We start from the raw sequence: 15,718 nt of genomic DNA, 5'->3' as shown, positions 1-15,718 counted from the left end.
CTAATGTGCATGATGTACATTCACGGACAAATCACTAAGCCGAACATGAGGAGGAGGGAGGGGATGGGGTGGGAAGTGGGGAGGGCTAAATGAGTGATGTGTGCCTGTGTGTGTGCCTCTACCATCTCATACTCCATTAAGATGTATGAGCACACTTCCGGGAAGATGGCGACCGAGAAAAGCAGGGCTTAAGAGCCCCGCTAACAACCAATCTCCATTACCACAAAATCAGCACCTTTCATAGCCAGAAAACACCATCACCAGAGAAACAAAAAAATCACCAGGCTCCAGAGAGAAAGTGGACTGAGAACAGAGCTCAGAGCCACAGAGGAGATACACCGGCCTCACGCCCAAGGACGCGGCAGCAGCGCCATATTGCCGGCGGCAGCGGCGAATTCACCGGACGGCTACAGCAAGCCGAGGTGAGCCACTGCGGAACAGCCAGGTGGGATTTTTCAGCGCAGGGAACATCTAAAGCTCCCAGTGGCTGATCTCAGCACACGCTGCAAGTTCTCAGAGTGGAATTCAAAACCAAGAAGAAATAAGCCAGCCTCACGGCCGAGGGTGTAGCAGTGGCGCCATATTGCCACCGGCGGCAGCAGCAGCAAATTCAATGAGTCCAGTACAGCTACATCTGTGAACTCAAGAACAGTGAGTAAAATTGCGGGCCACAGAGGAGAAATCCCAGTACTGTACTTCCTGGGAATTGACCCAGTGGGGGAGTGTCGGTAGCAGAGATAGCACACCATAGGAGAACGTGCAACCTGGCACCCTCCCATAGTTTAAAGCAGCCTCTATCGACTCCCTGGGTCGGAGACTCTGTGATACAACCCAGTAAAGGAGTAGTGGGGTCTGAGATACTACAGACTCGAGATCCAGAGCACCTTAAGTGAAGTCATAGTGACCCAAGGGAAGAACCCAGAGAAGGCACAAACTTCCAAAATCATGGGAAAGAGGAATAATACTGGAGCAATTAATGCCCACAACCCCACAACATCAGAATCCAATAAAACAGAAAATCAGAGATTTCTAGAAGATCAAATCAGGAAAATAATTGTAGAAATAATAGAGGTGCTTCGAAAAGAACTCAGAGAGAGCCAAAAAGAGATAAAGGATGCAATTAATGAAGTAAAGGCCTCAATTCAAAGCACAAACAACCGATTAGACACATGGAGAACAAAATCTCGCTCTTAGAAGATGATCATTCCAAAAATGAACGCATAGTTTCTAATCTAGAAAAAAAATCCGACAGCAGGAATCTGATATTGAAGAAATATGGGCCCATTTTAAGAGAGCTAACCTAAGAATAATTGGAATAGAGGAGGGAAAAGAAAGTGAAACCAAAGGGATCAACAATCTCTTCAAAGAAGTAATAGCAGAAAATTTTCCAAACATAGAGCAAGAGGTTGATACACAGGTCCAGGAAACTTATAGAACTCCCTTTAGACAGGATCGGAGAAGAGGATCCCCACGCCACATCATTGTCAAAATGACCAATGTGGAAGCCAAGCAGAGAATCTTAAAGGCAACAAAAACAAAGGGCCAAGTGACATTCAGAGGCAAACCAATTAGAATCACTCCAGACTTCCCAAACCAAGTCGTGAGAGCCAGAAGGGCTTGGAGTAACATATTCCAAACTCTGAAAGAAAACAACTTCCAGCCAAAAATTTCCTATCCAGCAAAACTTTCTATCAAATTAGATGGAGAAATAAGAAGCTTCCATGACAAACAGAAACTGAAAGAATTTTTGTCTTCAAAACCAGCGCTAGAGAAAATACTCAAAGAGATTAACTACAAAGAAGAAATAGGTAACACACACCAGAATCAGAGAAACAAGATTTTCCATCCAACAGACAACTAAGATTGGTTATCTGTGGAGATTCATTATTTTTGTTAGTCTTTACCTATCTCTAAATTGTATTGTTTGCCTTTATTGTTGTTAATTTTTAGGATTTCTAGTTGGAATATTAATATACCTTCAGATATAGCATTTGGAAATATTTTATCCAATTCTATTAGTAACTTTTAACTCTGTTTACATTGTCTTTGGATATACAATATTTTTTTTTATTTTTTAGGGAGTTTGTATATTTTTCTGTTGCCTGTGCCATTGAAATCATAACCAAGAAATCACTGCCAATTTCAATGTTGTGAGGTTTTATGACCCAGATTTTCTTCTAAAAGTTTATAGTCTTAAGATTTATATTTAGGTCTTTTATCTATTTTGAGTTAATACTTGTATGTGGGATTAGGTAAGGGTCCAATTTTATTCTTTTCCATGTAATTATTATTTTTCAACAATATTTAGTTAAAAGATTATTATTTCCACCACCAAATGTTCGTGGAAACCTTGTCAAAAATAACTTGACAATATAGGGAAGAATTTAGCTCTAGGCCTGTATTTAACTCCAATGGTTTATATATCTGCCTTTAGAACAGTATTACACTGTTTCAATTATTGTAGCTTTATATGGTTTGAAATCAGAAAATATATATCTGCTAGCTTTGTTCTTTTTCAAGATCGTTTTGGGTATCTAGAATTCATATTCCATATTAGGATAGATTTTTTTCTGAAAAATAAATATATGAATATATGATAGTTTCACCTAAAAAAACAGAAAAAAATATGCTCTGGTAAGAAAGAAAGCAAAAAGAAATATTGAAATGTTATCTTTAAGTTATCAAAAGCTTGGTATCAGACAAATGAAACTGTTATGTGAGATTAACATTTTTAATTTTGGATAAATTGCTATAATACTAGATGTCAACCACTAAGCCAAGCATGGGAAGGAGGGATGGGGAGGGAATAGGGTGGGGATCGGGTGGGGGCTGACTGGGCGATGTGTGCATGTATGTCTACAAAAGTTTGTATCCCACTATGATGTATGAATACAGTGCACCAATAAAATAAAATAAAAAAAAAAAAGAAAATCAGAGATTTCTAGAAGATCAAATCAGGAAAATAATTGTAGAAATAATAGAGGTGCTTCGAAAAGAACTCAGAGAGAGCCAAAAAGAGATAAAGGATGCAAATAATGAAGTAAAGGCCTCAATTCAAAGCACAAACAACCGATTAGACACATGGAGAACAAAATCTCACTCTTAGAAGATGATCATTCCAAAAATGAACGCATAGTTTCTAATCTAGAAAAAAAATCCGACAGCAGGAATCTGATATTGAAGAAATATGGGCCCATTTTAAGAGAGCTAACCTAAGAATAATTGGAATAGAGGAGGGAAAAGAAAGTGAAACCAAAGGGATCAACAATCTCTTCAAAGAAGTAATAGCAGAAAATTTTCCAAACATAGAGCAAGAGGTTGATACACAGGTCCAGGAAACTTATAGAACTCCCTTTAGACAGGATCGGAGAAGAGGATCCCCACGCCACATCATTGTCAAAATGACCAATGTGGAAGCCAAGCAGAGAATCTTAAAGGCAACAAAAACAAAGGGCCAAGTGACATTTAGAGGCAAACCAATTAGAATCACTCCAGACTTCCCAAACCAAGTCGTGAGAGCCAGAAGGGCATGGAGTAACATATTCCAAACTATGAAAGAAAACAACTTCCAGCCAAAAATTTCCTACCCAGCAAAACTTTCTATCAAATTAGATGGAGAAATAAGAAGCTTCCATGACAAACAGAAACTGAAGGAATTTATGTCTTCAAAACCAGCGCTAGAGAAAATACTCAAAGAGATTAACTACAAAGAAGAAATAGGTAACACACACCAGAACCAGAGAAACAAGAGTTTCCATCCAACAGACAACTAAGATTGGTTATCTGTGGAGATTCATTATTTATGTTAGTCTTTTACCTATCTCTAAATGGTATTGTTTGCCTTTATTGTTGTTAATTTTTAGGATTTCTAGTTGGAATATTAATATACGTTCAGATATAGCATTTGGAAATATTTTATCCAATTCTATTAGTAACTTTTAACGCTGTTTACATTATCTTTGGATATACAATTTTTTTTTTTTTTTTTTTGGTGGTACTGGGGTTCCTGGAAGCCCTTCTACCTCCGGGCTACACTCCCAGACCTCTTTTTACATTTTATATTTGGAAACAGGGTCTCCTAAGCCAGCGCGCGCGGCTGGCTTCGAACCTACGCGATCCTCCTGTCTCTGCCTCCCAAGCGCGGGGATTACAAGCGTGCGCCACCATGCTCGGCTACAATATTTTTTTTTTAGGGAGTTTGTATACTCTTCTGTTGCCTGTGCCATTGAAATCACATCCAAGAAATCACTGCCGATTTCATTGTTGTGAGGTTTTATGACCCAGATTTTCTTCTAAAAGTTTATAGTCTTAAGATTTATATTTAGGTCTTTTATCTATTTTGAGTTAATACTTGTATATGGGATGAGGTAAGGGTCCAATTTTATTCTTTTCCATGTAATTATTATGTTTCAACAATATTTAGTTAAAAGATTATTATTTCCACCACCAAATGTTCGTGGAAACCTTGTCAAAAATAACTTGATAATATAGGGAAGAATTTAGCTCTAGGCTTGTATTTAACTCCAATGGTTTATATATCTGCCTTTAGAACAGTACTACACTGTTTCAATTATTGTAGCTTTATATGGTTTGAAATCAGAAAATATATATCATCTAGCTTTGTTCTTTTTCAAGATCGTTTTGGGTATCTAGAATCCATATTCCATATTAGGATAGATTTTTTTCTGAAAAATATATATATACATATATGATAGTTTCACCTAAAAAAATAGGAAAAAAATATTCTCTGGTAAGAAAGAAAGCAAAAAGAAATATTGAAATGTTATCTTTAAGTCATCAAAAGCTTGGTATCAGACAAATGAAACTGTTATGTGAGATTATCATTTTTAATTTTGGATAAATTGCTATAATACTAGATGTCAACCACTAAGCCAAGCATGGGAAGGAGGGATGGGGAGGGAATGGGGTGGGGATCGGGTGGGGGCTGACTGGGCGATGTGTGCATGTATGTCTACAAAAGTTTGTATCCCACTATGATGTATGAATACAGTGCACCAATAAGAAATAAATTTTTTAAAAAAAGATGTATGAGCACAATGCACCAATACAAAGGGAAAAATATATGTAATGCAAAATATATCAGATGCAGCAAAGACAGTGCTGAGAAGGCACTGTATAGTCCTAAATGCTTACAGGAAATGAGGAAAGGGTCCAAATCAATTATCTGAGTTACCACCAAAGAGCCTAAAAAAAAGAAGAGCAAAATAAACCCAAGAAAATGGAAAGAAATAAAAATCAGGAACAGAACAGAGGGTATCACTGCAAACCTGCAGATGGAGAAAAAGAGTGCCACCAACAGGTGATGTGTGTGACTGTGGTAACTGCAGAAAGGCTGGAGCCACTCAAGCAAAGGAAGCAAAGGAAGCGGGCTCTGAAGACTGCAGGTGCAAGAAGGCTGATTTGAAGTTTAAGGGGATTCCACCAAAAGAAACCTCAAGGCCCTGCTGCTTCACAGGGGAATGCTACCAGATATTTATGGACTTAACATCAACTTTATACAATGTCCACCAGAAAATACGAGAAACATTTCCCAAATCATTTTATAAACTTAATATGAATGTGTGTGGGAGGGAGAGAGAGATGGAGAGAGAGGGGGAGGGGGAGAGAAGAGAGGCAGAGGAGGAAGGAGGGGGGAAGACAGAAAGAGGGGGAGGAGTAGGGAGAGGGAGGAGGAAGAGATGGGGAGGGGGAGAGAGTTCTCATTTGTTTTATTCTATATTTGTTTGTTTGTTTCACAGCATTGGGGATGAAACCCAGAGGTATTCTACCTCCAACCTACACTTCCAGCCCTAGTTTTTATTCTTTATTTTGAAACAGGGTCACATTGAGTTGCAAACGACCTCACTAAGTAGCTGAGACTGTCTGCAATTTGCAACCCTCCTTTCTCAGCCTCCCAAATGTTGGGATTACAGGCCTGCGCCACCACGCCCGGCTTTTGTTTTATTTTTAATTTGAAACAGGGTCTTTAGTTGCTGAAGCTGCCCTTGAACCTATCATCCGCTGTCTCAGCCTCCCAAGGACTGGGATTACAGGCGTGGACCACCATGCCTGGCTTACTATGATTCTTTTTTTTTTTTTTTTTATGTGTGTGGTACTAGGAATGGAACCAAGGGGTATCCTACTTCTGAGCTATACCCCCATCCCTATTTTATTTCTTTATTGTTTGTTTGTATATTTAATTTTGAAACAGGATTTCACTGAGTTGCTGAGGACCTTGTTAAGTTGCTAAGGCTGGCGTTGAGCCTGAGATCCTCCTGTTTCAGCTTCCCAAATAATGAGATTACAGGCCACACACCCCAGCCCAATGAATGCCCCTGAGTTCAATCCCCAACACCACACACACACACTCACACACACACACACACTCACACACTCACTCTCTCTCTCTGAAGACTTCAACTTGACAAAGAACTTCTATAAAAAATCTACAGCTAGCCAGGTGTGGTGGCACAATTTGCCTATAATCCTAGTACGTAGGAGACCAAGATGGGAGGATCACAGGTTTGAGGCCAGTGTGGTTACTGAATGAGACTCTGTTTCAGAAATAAATAATAAATAAATAAATAAATAAATAAATAAATAAATAAATAAATAAGGCTGGGGTGTAGCTCAGAGGCAGAATGCCCTGGTTCAATCCAATCCCCAGCACCACAAAACCCCATAGCTAACACCGCCCTTCATGGTGGAATCCTGAACGCTTCCCTGAGATCAAGAACAAGGCAGGGGCCCTCTCATACAGTACTCATTTGACAAAGTATAGGAGATCCTAGTTAGCGCAATAGGCAAGAAAAAAGAGCAGAGGCTGGAATAGAAGAAACAATGAGAATGAGACAGGCCTTAATGATTCAAACTGCTTCCAAAAAATTCAAAAAAGTCTATATACTTTTTTTTTGGTACTGGGGATTGAACCCAGGGACAGTCTATCTCTGAGCTACACCCCTCAGACCTTTTTTTTATTTTGAAATAGGATCTCCTAAGTTGCAAAGGGCCTTACTAAGTTACCGAGGCTGGCCTCAAACCTGTGATCCTCCTGTCTCAGTCTCCCACATACTGGGATTATAGGTGTGCATCACCACACCCAGCTAAGTCTTTGAACTTCTGACCATTTGTATTACTGCTATCAGAGATATAATAAATATAGACTTTGTGGAGATATTAAAACCCTGTTTTTCCATGCATACATTATAGTAAATCTGCTTAAGGTAAACTCAGCTTGCAGCCCAAACAACATCAAGTTAAATTGACATTTTACAGGGCTTCCTACATTGTCCAACTACACTTACTCTTGGGCTAGTGTTCCTGGAGTGTTTGTGTACATGCACAAAACCCTCAGCTTTCTGGATAAGTTCATTTTTCCCATTTGGCTTCTTCTTCCATCTGAACCAAGAAAGTACAGTTTAGTTTTGGGTTATCTTCTTGGGAAAAGAAGGATCAGGCAATATGGTTATGATGACAGTAACAAGCACCACCAATGGCAGCTCTTGCACACACATCACATGCATCAATCACACATCACACACATCATACACACATCACACACATATCCATGAGCAGACCTCACACATACAAGCATACACTCCCATGAGCACAGACCCCACACACATACACACAACCATGCATGCAAACTCCCACATACATGCACATACCCAGGAGCGCAGACACCACACACATATGCACACACACATGCACACGACCCCCCATATGCACATACACACAAGCGCAGACACCACCCCAAGAACAGACCCAACGAGCATACATTTATCTACACCCATGTGTGCAGATCCCACGTACATTCATGCTCACTACCCATGAGCGCAGATCCAACACATGCAGGCACACACTCATGAGCATAGACCCACACACACATACATGCACACACACCCATGCATGCACACCCATGCATACAGACCCCACACAAATACATGCACCCATGCACACAGACCCCCACACATATATAAGAACACATCCGTGAGTGCAGACCCCACATGTACAGGCACACACACCCATATATGCAGAGTTTGCACACACATGCATACATGCCCATGCATGCAGATCCTACCCATACACGTGTACACACCTATGTACATAGACCTCACAATGTATGTACACATGTCCATGCATGAACACCCAAACACATACGTGTGTGCACACCCATGTATGCTAGTCCCAGACATGCAGGCACATGCACACAGACCCTACATGTATACAGGAACACATCCATGAGTGCAGACCCCACAAGTACAGGCGTGCACACACATGCATGCAGACCTTGCACACATATATGCAAACACACCCATGCAGACATATCCCACACATGCATGCACACACAACCATGTGTTTAGACTTCACTCACATACATGCACACATGCCCATGCATGCACACCCACATATGCTAATCAATCCCACATGGGCAGGCACATGTACCCATGCATGCAGACCCCACATATACAGGAACACATCCATGAGTGCAGATCTCATGTGTACAGGCACACAACCTATGCATTCAAACTTCGCACACATACGTGCATATGCACCTATGCGCTCACAGACCTAACACACATACATGCATGCACACCCATGAACACAGATCCCACACATACCCATACATGTGGACTCCATGTGAAAACACACACTCATGCATACAGGCCCCACACATGCAGGGACACACCCATGAGCACAGACCCCACACACATACTTGCCTGTACACCCAGTATGAAGACCCCACACACATACTTGCATGCACACTCATGCACACAGACCCCACACACATACATTCACATATACCCATGAGCACAGACTCTACACATACATATGCACACAGACCCATACATACATGCACATCCTTCACTGTGTTCCGGAACTGCCCTAATGTGCATGCCTTGACTCACTCAACCCTCCCAACTGCCTGGGGTAGGTACTATTATATCCCCGCGTGATTGATGACACACTCAAGGAACAGTGGGCCATGTGACTGGCTCACATCCAGGGGTAATGAGCGACAGAGCCAGAATCCAGCCCAGGGGCGTCTCTAGAGCCTACACTGTAAACCTGCGCCACACACTACATGAGCCCCAGACACATCTTTGGGAAAGACAGTACGTAACATTTGATAAACAAATGACTTTTTGTGGTACTGGGGATTGAGCCGAGGGGCTTTCTACCTGTGAGCTACCCCCAGCCCTATTTTACTTGTTATTTTGAAAAAGTCTCACTAAGTTGCTGACACTGGCCTCGAGCCTGTGCTCCTCCTATCTCAGACTCCCCATAAACAAGGGTTTTAAACTAGAAAAGCTGTGTTCAAAACCCTTACCTGACGCCAGGCGTGGTGGCGCACACTTGTAATCCCCGCGCTTGGGAGGCGGAGACAGGAGGATCACGCAGGTTCGAAGCCAGCCGCGCTGGCGTAAGAGACCCTGTTTCAAAAATATAAAATTGATCTGGGAGTGGAGCCCGGAGGTAGAAGAGCTTCCAGGAACCCCAGTACCACCAAAAAAAAAAAAGCCCTTACCTGGAGGACGTAGTTGCTCCTGCTTGTATGAGCGTCGGCATGACCGCGATGAACAGCCCCAGCTGCACATCCTGCATCACCAGCATACCAAGCAGCACCGTGCTATAGTCCATGTCACCTGCAACCAGAACAGAACTCAGAGCACGCCCGGCAACCGAGAGCATCCGGCTCCAGATGCAGTCGACACACACTTCCAAAGCAGCTCGAATAATTTTGATAAGCAAATAATAGAGAGTGTGTGTGTGTGTGTGTGTGTGTGTGTGTGTGTGTGTGCGTGCGCGTGTGTTATGAGGAATTGAACCCAGGGACATTCTACCTCCAAGCTATACCCCAGGCCTATTTTTTTATTATTATTTTGAAATAGAATCTTGCTAAGCTGCTAGGGTCTTGCTAAACTTCTAAGACTGGCCTCAAAACTGTGACCCTCCTCCTGTCTCAGGTTCCCAAGTACTAGGATTCTAGGTGTGTGCTACCACGCCCAATTTAGACTGCTCTTTGAAGCCAGGTGTGGTGAGTGGCGTGCACCTGTGATCACAAGTTCTTGGCAGGCTGAGGCCAAGGATCGTTCAAGCCCAGGAGTTTGAGGCCAATCTAGGCAATATAGCAAGACTCTGTCTCCCCCCAAAATAAAAAAGGAATGTTATAAATCTTTAAACATTTTAGTATTTGCTTTCAAAGAGAGTCGAAGTCTTTCTTTTTCTTTATGGCAGGGGCCTCACTATGTTGCCAAGGCTGATCTACAACTCCTAAACTCAAACAATCCTCCTGCCTCAGCCTCCCAAATAGGGAAGTGTAGGATTACACATGTACCAACACCATGCCCTAAAAGCTTTTGTAAAGAAAATCAGCAGAACAGTTTATTTCTATGACTTGTTACTTATATAACTGCAGGAAAATACCACTGTAAGATGGTGACAAACAGGAAGATGGCAGGCTCGGTGGTCCCCGTGTCCTTCTGTATCCCAGGAGCACGTGACCTCTGTGACCCCCCAGCTCCTCAGAGGCCAGGCCTACCCCTTTCTGGTCACAGGCTCCGAGTTTCTCCTAAGTACACCCCAGTTGCGCTCCTGCCTTCCCTGGCCTAAGTTCACAGGAAGCACTTTCCTAGTGACCAAACACCACAGTGACAAAACAGCAGCAAACTATAGACTGCATTTCCACTTTTTAGTGGTTCCCATTTCTTCTTCAAATAAGTCAGGCATGGTGCCGCATGCCTGCAATCCCAGGACTTGGGGATCTGAGATGAGAATCGCAGGTAGAGACAGCAACCTAGCAAGACCCTGTTTCAAAATAAAAAAGGGCTGAGAGTATAGCTTGGAGATAGAATGCCACTGGGTTCAATCCTAGCAACACACACACACACACCCCTAATAAAACACTCTGGATGGAGAAAGGTACAAAGCACACACACCAGCAGACATTCCCCAGGTGCTGAATGCACACCGGGGTCGCGGTCTTTGTGGCACCGCTGCAGACACCTCTTCCTGCTGGTGTTTGTTTTGCAGCAGTGGGGATGGAACCCAGGGGCACTCTACCTCTAAGCTATGCCCCCTATTTTTCATTCTCTATTTTGAAACAGGGTCTAAGTTGCAGAGGGCCTCACAAAGTAGCTGAGGCTGGCCGCAAACCTGTGGTCGCTGTCTCAGCCTCATGAGTACTGGGATTAAGAGCATGCACACCCACTTCTTCCTGTTTTTATTATATAAGTACACGTGTTTTCAGACTTCACACACGGCGCCATCCCAGAGGACGTGTTCTGCATCTTGGGTTTTCCTTCAGTACTAGATTCTCTCTCACTTCTGTGTTGTCCCAATGAGACACCAGAAAGTAATTATCCAAGTACTACTCAATACTCAGGTTGTCACATTTTTGTTATCACAAATAATGCTGTCACTGGGCATGGGAGCACCTGCCTTTAATCCCAGTACTCAGGAGACTGAGACAGGAGGATCGCAGGTTTGTGGCCACTCTCAGCAGCGAGGACCTTCACAACTTAGTATGCCCTGTTTCAAAATAAAAAATAAAATAGGGCTGGGGTGTAGTTCAGAGGTAGAATACCCGTGTTCAATCCCTGGCAGCACACACACTAATAACAATGCTGTTTTAGCCAAGGATGGTGGCACATGCCTATAATCGCAATAATTGGAGGTTGAAACAGGAGAATTACAGGTTTGAGGCCAGCGTCAACAATTTAGTGAGACCCCATTTCAAAATGAAAAAAAGGGCTGGTGTGTTCTTTGGAGGCAAGACACTCTTGGGGTATTTTCCCATATTTTCCCTAGTAGTCCTCAGGTTTGATCCTCACATGTAGGTGTTTAATGCATTGTTTATTTATTTAGGTACAGTTCAAGGCAGATCACTCATCTTACTTCTCAGGCACTGGCCTGCACATCCTCCTCTCCCTCGCAGGTCTGGGCTCTCCGCTCTGCCCAGCCAAGTTTACATGGCTGCTCTGGCCTTCTATTCTTTTTTTTTTTCTTTTTTTTTTTTTTTTTTTTTTGGTACTGGGGTGGAACCCAGAGGCTTTCTACCTCCGGGCTATACTCCCAGACCTATTTTATGTTTTATTTGGAAACAGGGTCTCACTAAGTTGCTGAGAGCCTCACTCAGTAGCTGAGGCTGGCTTCGAACCCGTGCGATCCTCCTGTCTCAGCCTCCCAAGCGCGGGGATGACAAGCGTGCGCCACCACGCCCGGTGGGCTTTTTGTTCTTACACATAAATTTAAGGAAGCCGGACATGGTGGGCACATTTGTAATCCAGTTCATGTGAGACTGAGACAGGAGAATCACAGTAGGGCTGGGGGTGTAGCTTGGAGTTTATGATTTTATTTTTGTTGTTGTTGTTTTGTTTTGGCAGTACTAGAAATGGAGTTTAGGGGCATTCTACCTCCGAGGTAGACCCCCAGCCCTATTTTTAATTTTTCACTTTGAAACAGGGTCTCACTGAGTTGTGAAAGGGCCTTGCTAAGTAACTGAGGCTGTCAGCGAACCGCAATCCTCCGGTCTCTGCATCCTGAATGCTTGGATTACAAGTGTGCGCCCCCATTCCTGGCTAACCTGGAGTTTGTAGACTGTTCCTGGCTTCCATTCCCAGTACCACAAAAAAAAATTTTTAATGACAACATATAAATTATATATTAGGATTAATTTACCAAGTTCCATGAAGAAAACCTGTTTTTTTTTTTTTTAACTGGAATGGTTGTGAGCTTACAAATTTGAATAGAAATTACATCTTTTTTTTTTTTTTTTTTCCTTTGTGGTACTGGAGATTTGAACCCAGGGCATTCTACCTTTGAGCTTACACCCCAGCCCTATTTTTTATTTTGAAACAAAATCTTGCTAAGTTACCACACTATGGTCTCAAACCCAGTTCCGCCTCCCAAGTACTAGGGTTACAGGCATGTGCCACCATACCCCACAGATAAAAAGTTTATAACTAAATATGTTAGAAATGTACTGCACCTGCGGCACAGTTAGAAAATATATTTTGAAGAAAAAGGCTTCAATTTATAATAGCAACAACAAGCACAAGGAACTTAGGAATAAATCTCTCAGAAGACAGGCGCTTCCTGGAGGATAAAAATCACAGTGTGAGGGGGTGAAGCCCAGGAGCATCTACCTCTGAGCCACACCCCAGCCCAGTTTTTTATTCTTTATTTTGAAACAGGGTCTCACTTAGTTATGGAGGGTCTAAGTAGCTGAGGCTGGCCATGAACCCGGACCCTCCTGTCTTAACCTCCCAAGTACTAGGATTACAAGCGTGCACCACCACGCCTGGCTTCACAAAATGTTTTTGAAGGCATAACTGGATAGAGTCCATGTTTATGGATAAAAACAGTTCATAAAAATGCATCTTGTATCTAGAGGTGGTGGCGCACACTCGTAGTAATCCCAGTACTAATGAGGCTGAGACTGGAGGATCACAGGTTTGCTGTCAGCATCAGCGACTTAGTGAGGCCCTCTGCAACTTAGTGAGACACTGTTTCAGAACAAAGAATAAAAAAATGGGGCTGGAGGTGTAGCTCAGAGGTAGAATGCCCCTGAGCTGGATCCCCAGACACACACACACACACACACACACACACACACACACACACACACTTCCCCCCAAAGTCTGTATCAGTGCATCAGCCTCCCTCACACGTAACAATGGCTCCTGCTACCTTCTTACTGTCTGGACTTTTAGTGTGGCCTTTAACAAAATACAAGATAGCCTAACTCCTAACAGTCAGTAGGTGATCAGCAACCCTGGGAATCCCTGTGTCCCTGGCTCCGTCTGCGGTGCTGTAGCTATCCTGCATCATGGGCTGCGGGTAGTGACACTCCAAGTTTTCCTATGCAGACAATGCCATTTCACCCCACTCCTCAGTGGTACTTTTGCTGGATACATGTGGCATCCTCCAGCACGTACAGGAACTGTTCTGCTGCCCACCCACATCTGGAGAAGGTGTGTGCTATCCAGTCGCTTCCCGTTTGCATACCACCTGCCTTTTCTGACCAGTGTTGAGACTTCACACTGTGCTCTAAACACTGCTGCTGTATCAAGATTTGCTCAAGTGGATTATGTTTGTTTTATCCACTCAGTTTTGGAGACACACTTTGAATCTCAGGGTGGATGTCTTTTTCCAGCTCAGCAGTTACCAGCCGTTGTCCCAGCCTCTGCTATGGTCCGACACGGAGCCTCCCATCTCGTCCTCAGCTCTTCAGTGTTCTTTCCCATGTCTTGTCTCATGTGTGGCTTGTCTGATCTAATTAAAGGGATGTGGTCCCTTACTGTAGGTCTCCAGTGCTGCGAGCATGCCCTCTGAAGCCCTCGCCCAGCGTGTCTGTGGACAGGGTGTCGCTGAAGTCGCCGCCGCCTTCTCGTGGGCCGGACTCACGTTCTCACTGCTCCTGGCTTTTCTAGCAGCATCTGTGGGCGTCTGGACCTTCCATTAGAACTGTTTTCACGCTTCAATTCTGCCCCTTCATCTCTGCCTGTCTCTTTGCCCTGACCCTCAGGCCTCATCAGGTCTCAGGAGGCAGGCAATAGCCCCAGAAATCCACTCACAGGGATCCTAGGACCTCACAGATATGACCAAAGGGCAGTGACCACCGGCCGGTCACCAGCAGAGGGGCTGCGTGGTGTCCTGCGGAGCCAGTGAAAGCCCCACCCTAGGCCCCACAGCAGGAGCCACTGGGGAGGTCAGCACACCTCTGGATGTCATGTCACATTCCTCTCCTATTCCTGGGTATTCACGGCATCAGTGGGAATTTACTACTTCAACCGTGTATTTTACTTTTACAGGAGAGCACAGCGGCAGCTCCCTCCAGGAGCGTGATGAAAGGGGAGGTTGCCAGAGCTTGGAGGGAGGGAGCCACCAGGTGGCGCCTCCACGCCTCTGCTGACCCAGGAGCCAGCTCTCACCCAGGACAAAGCCGGAGCAGACTCAACTGCTGAAGTTCCTTCATGACCAAAGCCCTTGGTTCCGTAGGAAGACGTGCCCGAGCGCGTCAGGTCCCAGGGCGGCCACAACTGAAGCAGGAATGGTGACATCAATCTCTGGCCCTCCAAGCTCACAGTGCATTTTGCAGCAGAGACTGGCTTCTTTAAATTATGGTCCAGTTTCTCTCTGGCCCTCAAGCCTTCCTAAATTTATAAGCACATATGGGGCATTCTCCTTAACCCAGGGAAGTGTCCTGGTTACGGCGTGCCAGGCCCAGCAGAACCCACTGCTGGACTCCCTTATCACCTAGACAATACAGAAGAGCAGGAGGCTTTGCAAGTTCTCCTTCAGGCCTTCACTTAGGAATTTAGTCAAGACCACATGATTGTTAATACACACAGACTCGGCACACGCCATCACCTACCTTCTTTATCACCCCGGACACTGCCCACAAGGAACCTGGACACCAGGGGTGTGCTTGATAAAGACAGACACGCAGAAATGAAGACGCTCTGAGTGGGTCTGATCCGCAGGAGGTGCCCCCACAACAAGCCAAAAGCGATCATTAGTAGGGTCATATAACAGGGTCCTTGTAAGGATATCTTCCACACCTTGAAGAGAGGACATGTGTTTACACATAGCTGAGCACAGCAAGCCACCTCAGACCAGCACCACAGCAAGTTTGTGTGTGCTGCGGTCTGATATCTGAGCACCAAAGTCTGTATCAGTGCATCAGCCTCCCTCACACGTAACAATGGCTCCT

The 15,718-nt window shown here is 44.1% G+C and overlaps 1 protein-coding gene across 1 annotated transcript in view; it reads right to left on the bottom strand.

Moving 5' to 3' along the window:
• Positions 1-15,718, bottom strand: part of TMCO3 (transmembrane and coiled-coil domains 3) — a gene marked incomplete at both ends in the record, with an annotated part of 45,392 nt that overhangs the window by 14,507 nt on the left and 15,167 nt on the right. Inside the window, 2 exons of the mRNA XM_080720004.1 lie at positions 9,530-9,647; positions 15,380-15,566. Of these exons, the coding sequence (XP_080576130.1) occupies positions 9,530-9,647; positions 15,380-15,566 (305 nt within the window). The remainder of the gene's footprint in view (positions 1-9,529; positions 9,648-15,379; positions 15,567-15,718) is intronic.

This window comes from Muscardinus avellanarius (genome assembly GCF_963383645.1).
Source record: "Muscardinus avellanarius genome assembly, chromosome: 2".
Lineage (NCBI taxonomy): Eukaryota > Metazoa > Chordata > Mammalia > Rodentia > Gliridae > Muscardinus > Muscardinus avellanarius.
This window is presented reverse-complemented; position numbering and strand designations above follow the sequence as displayed.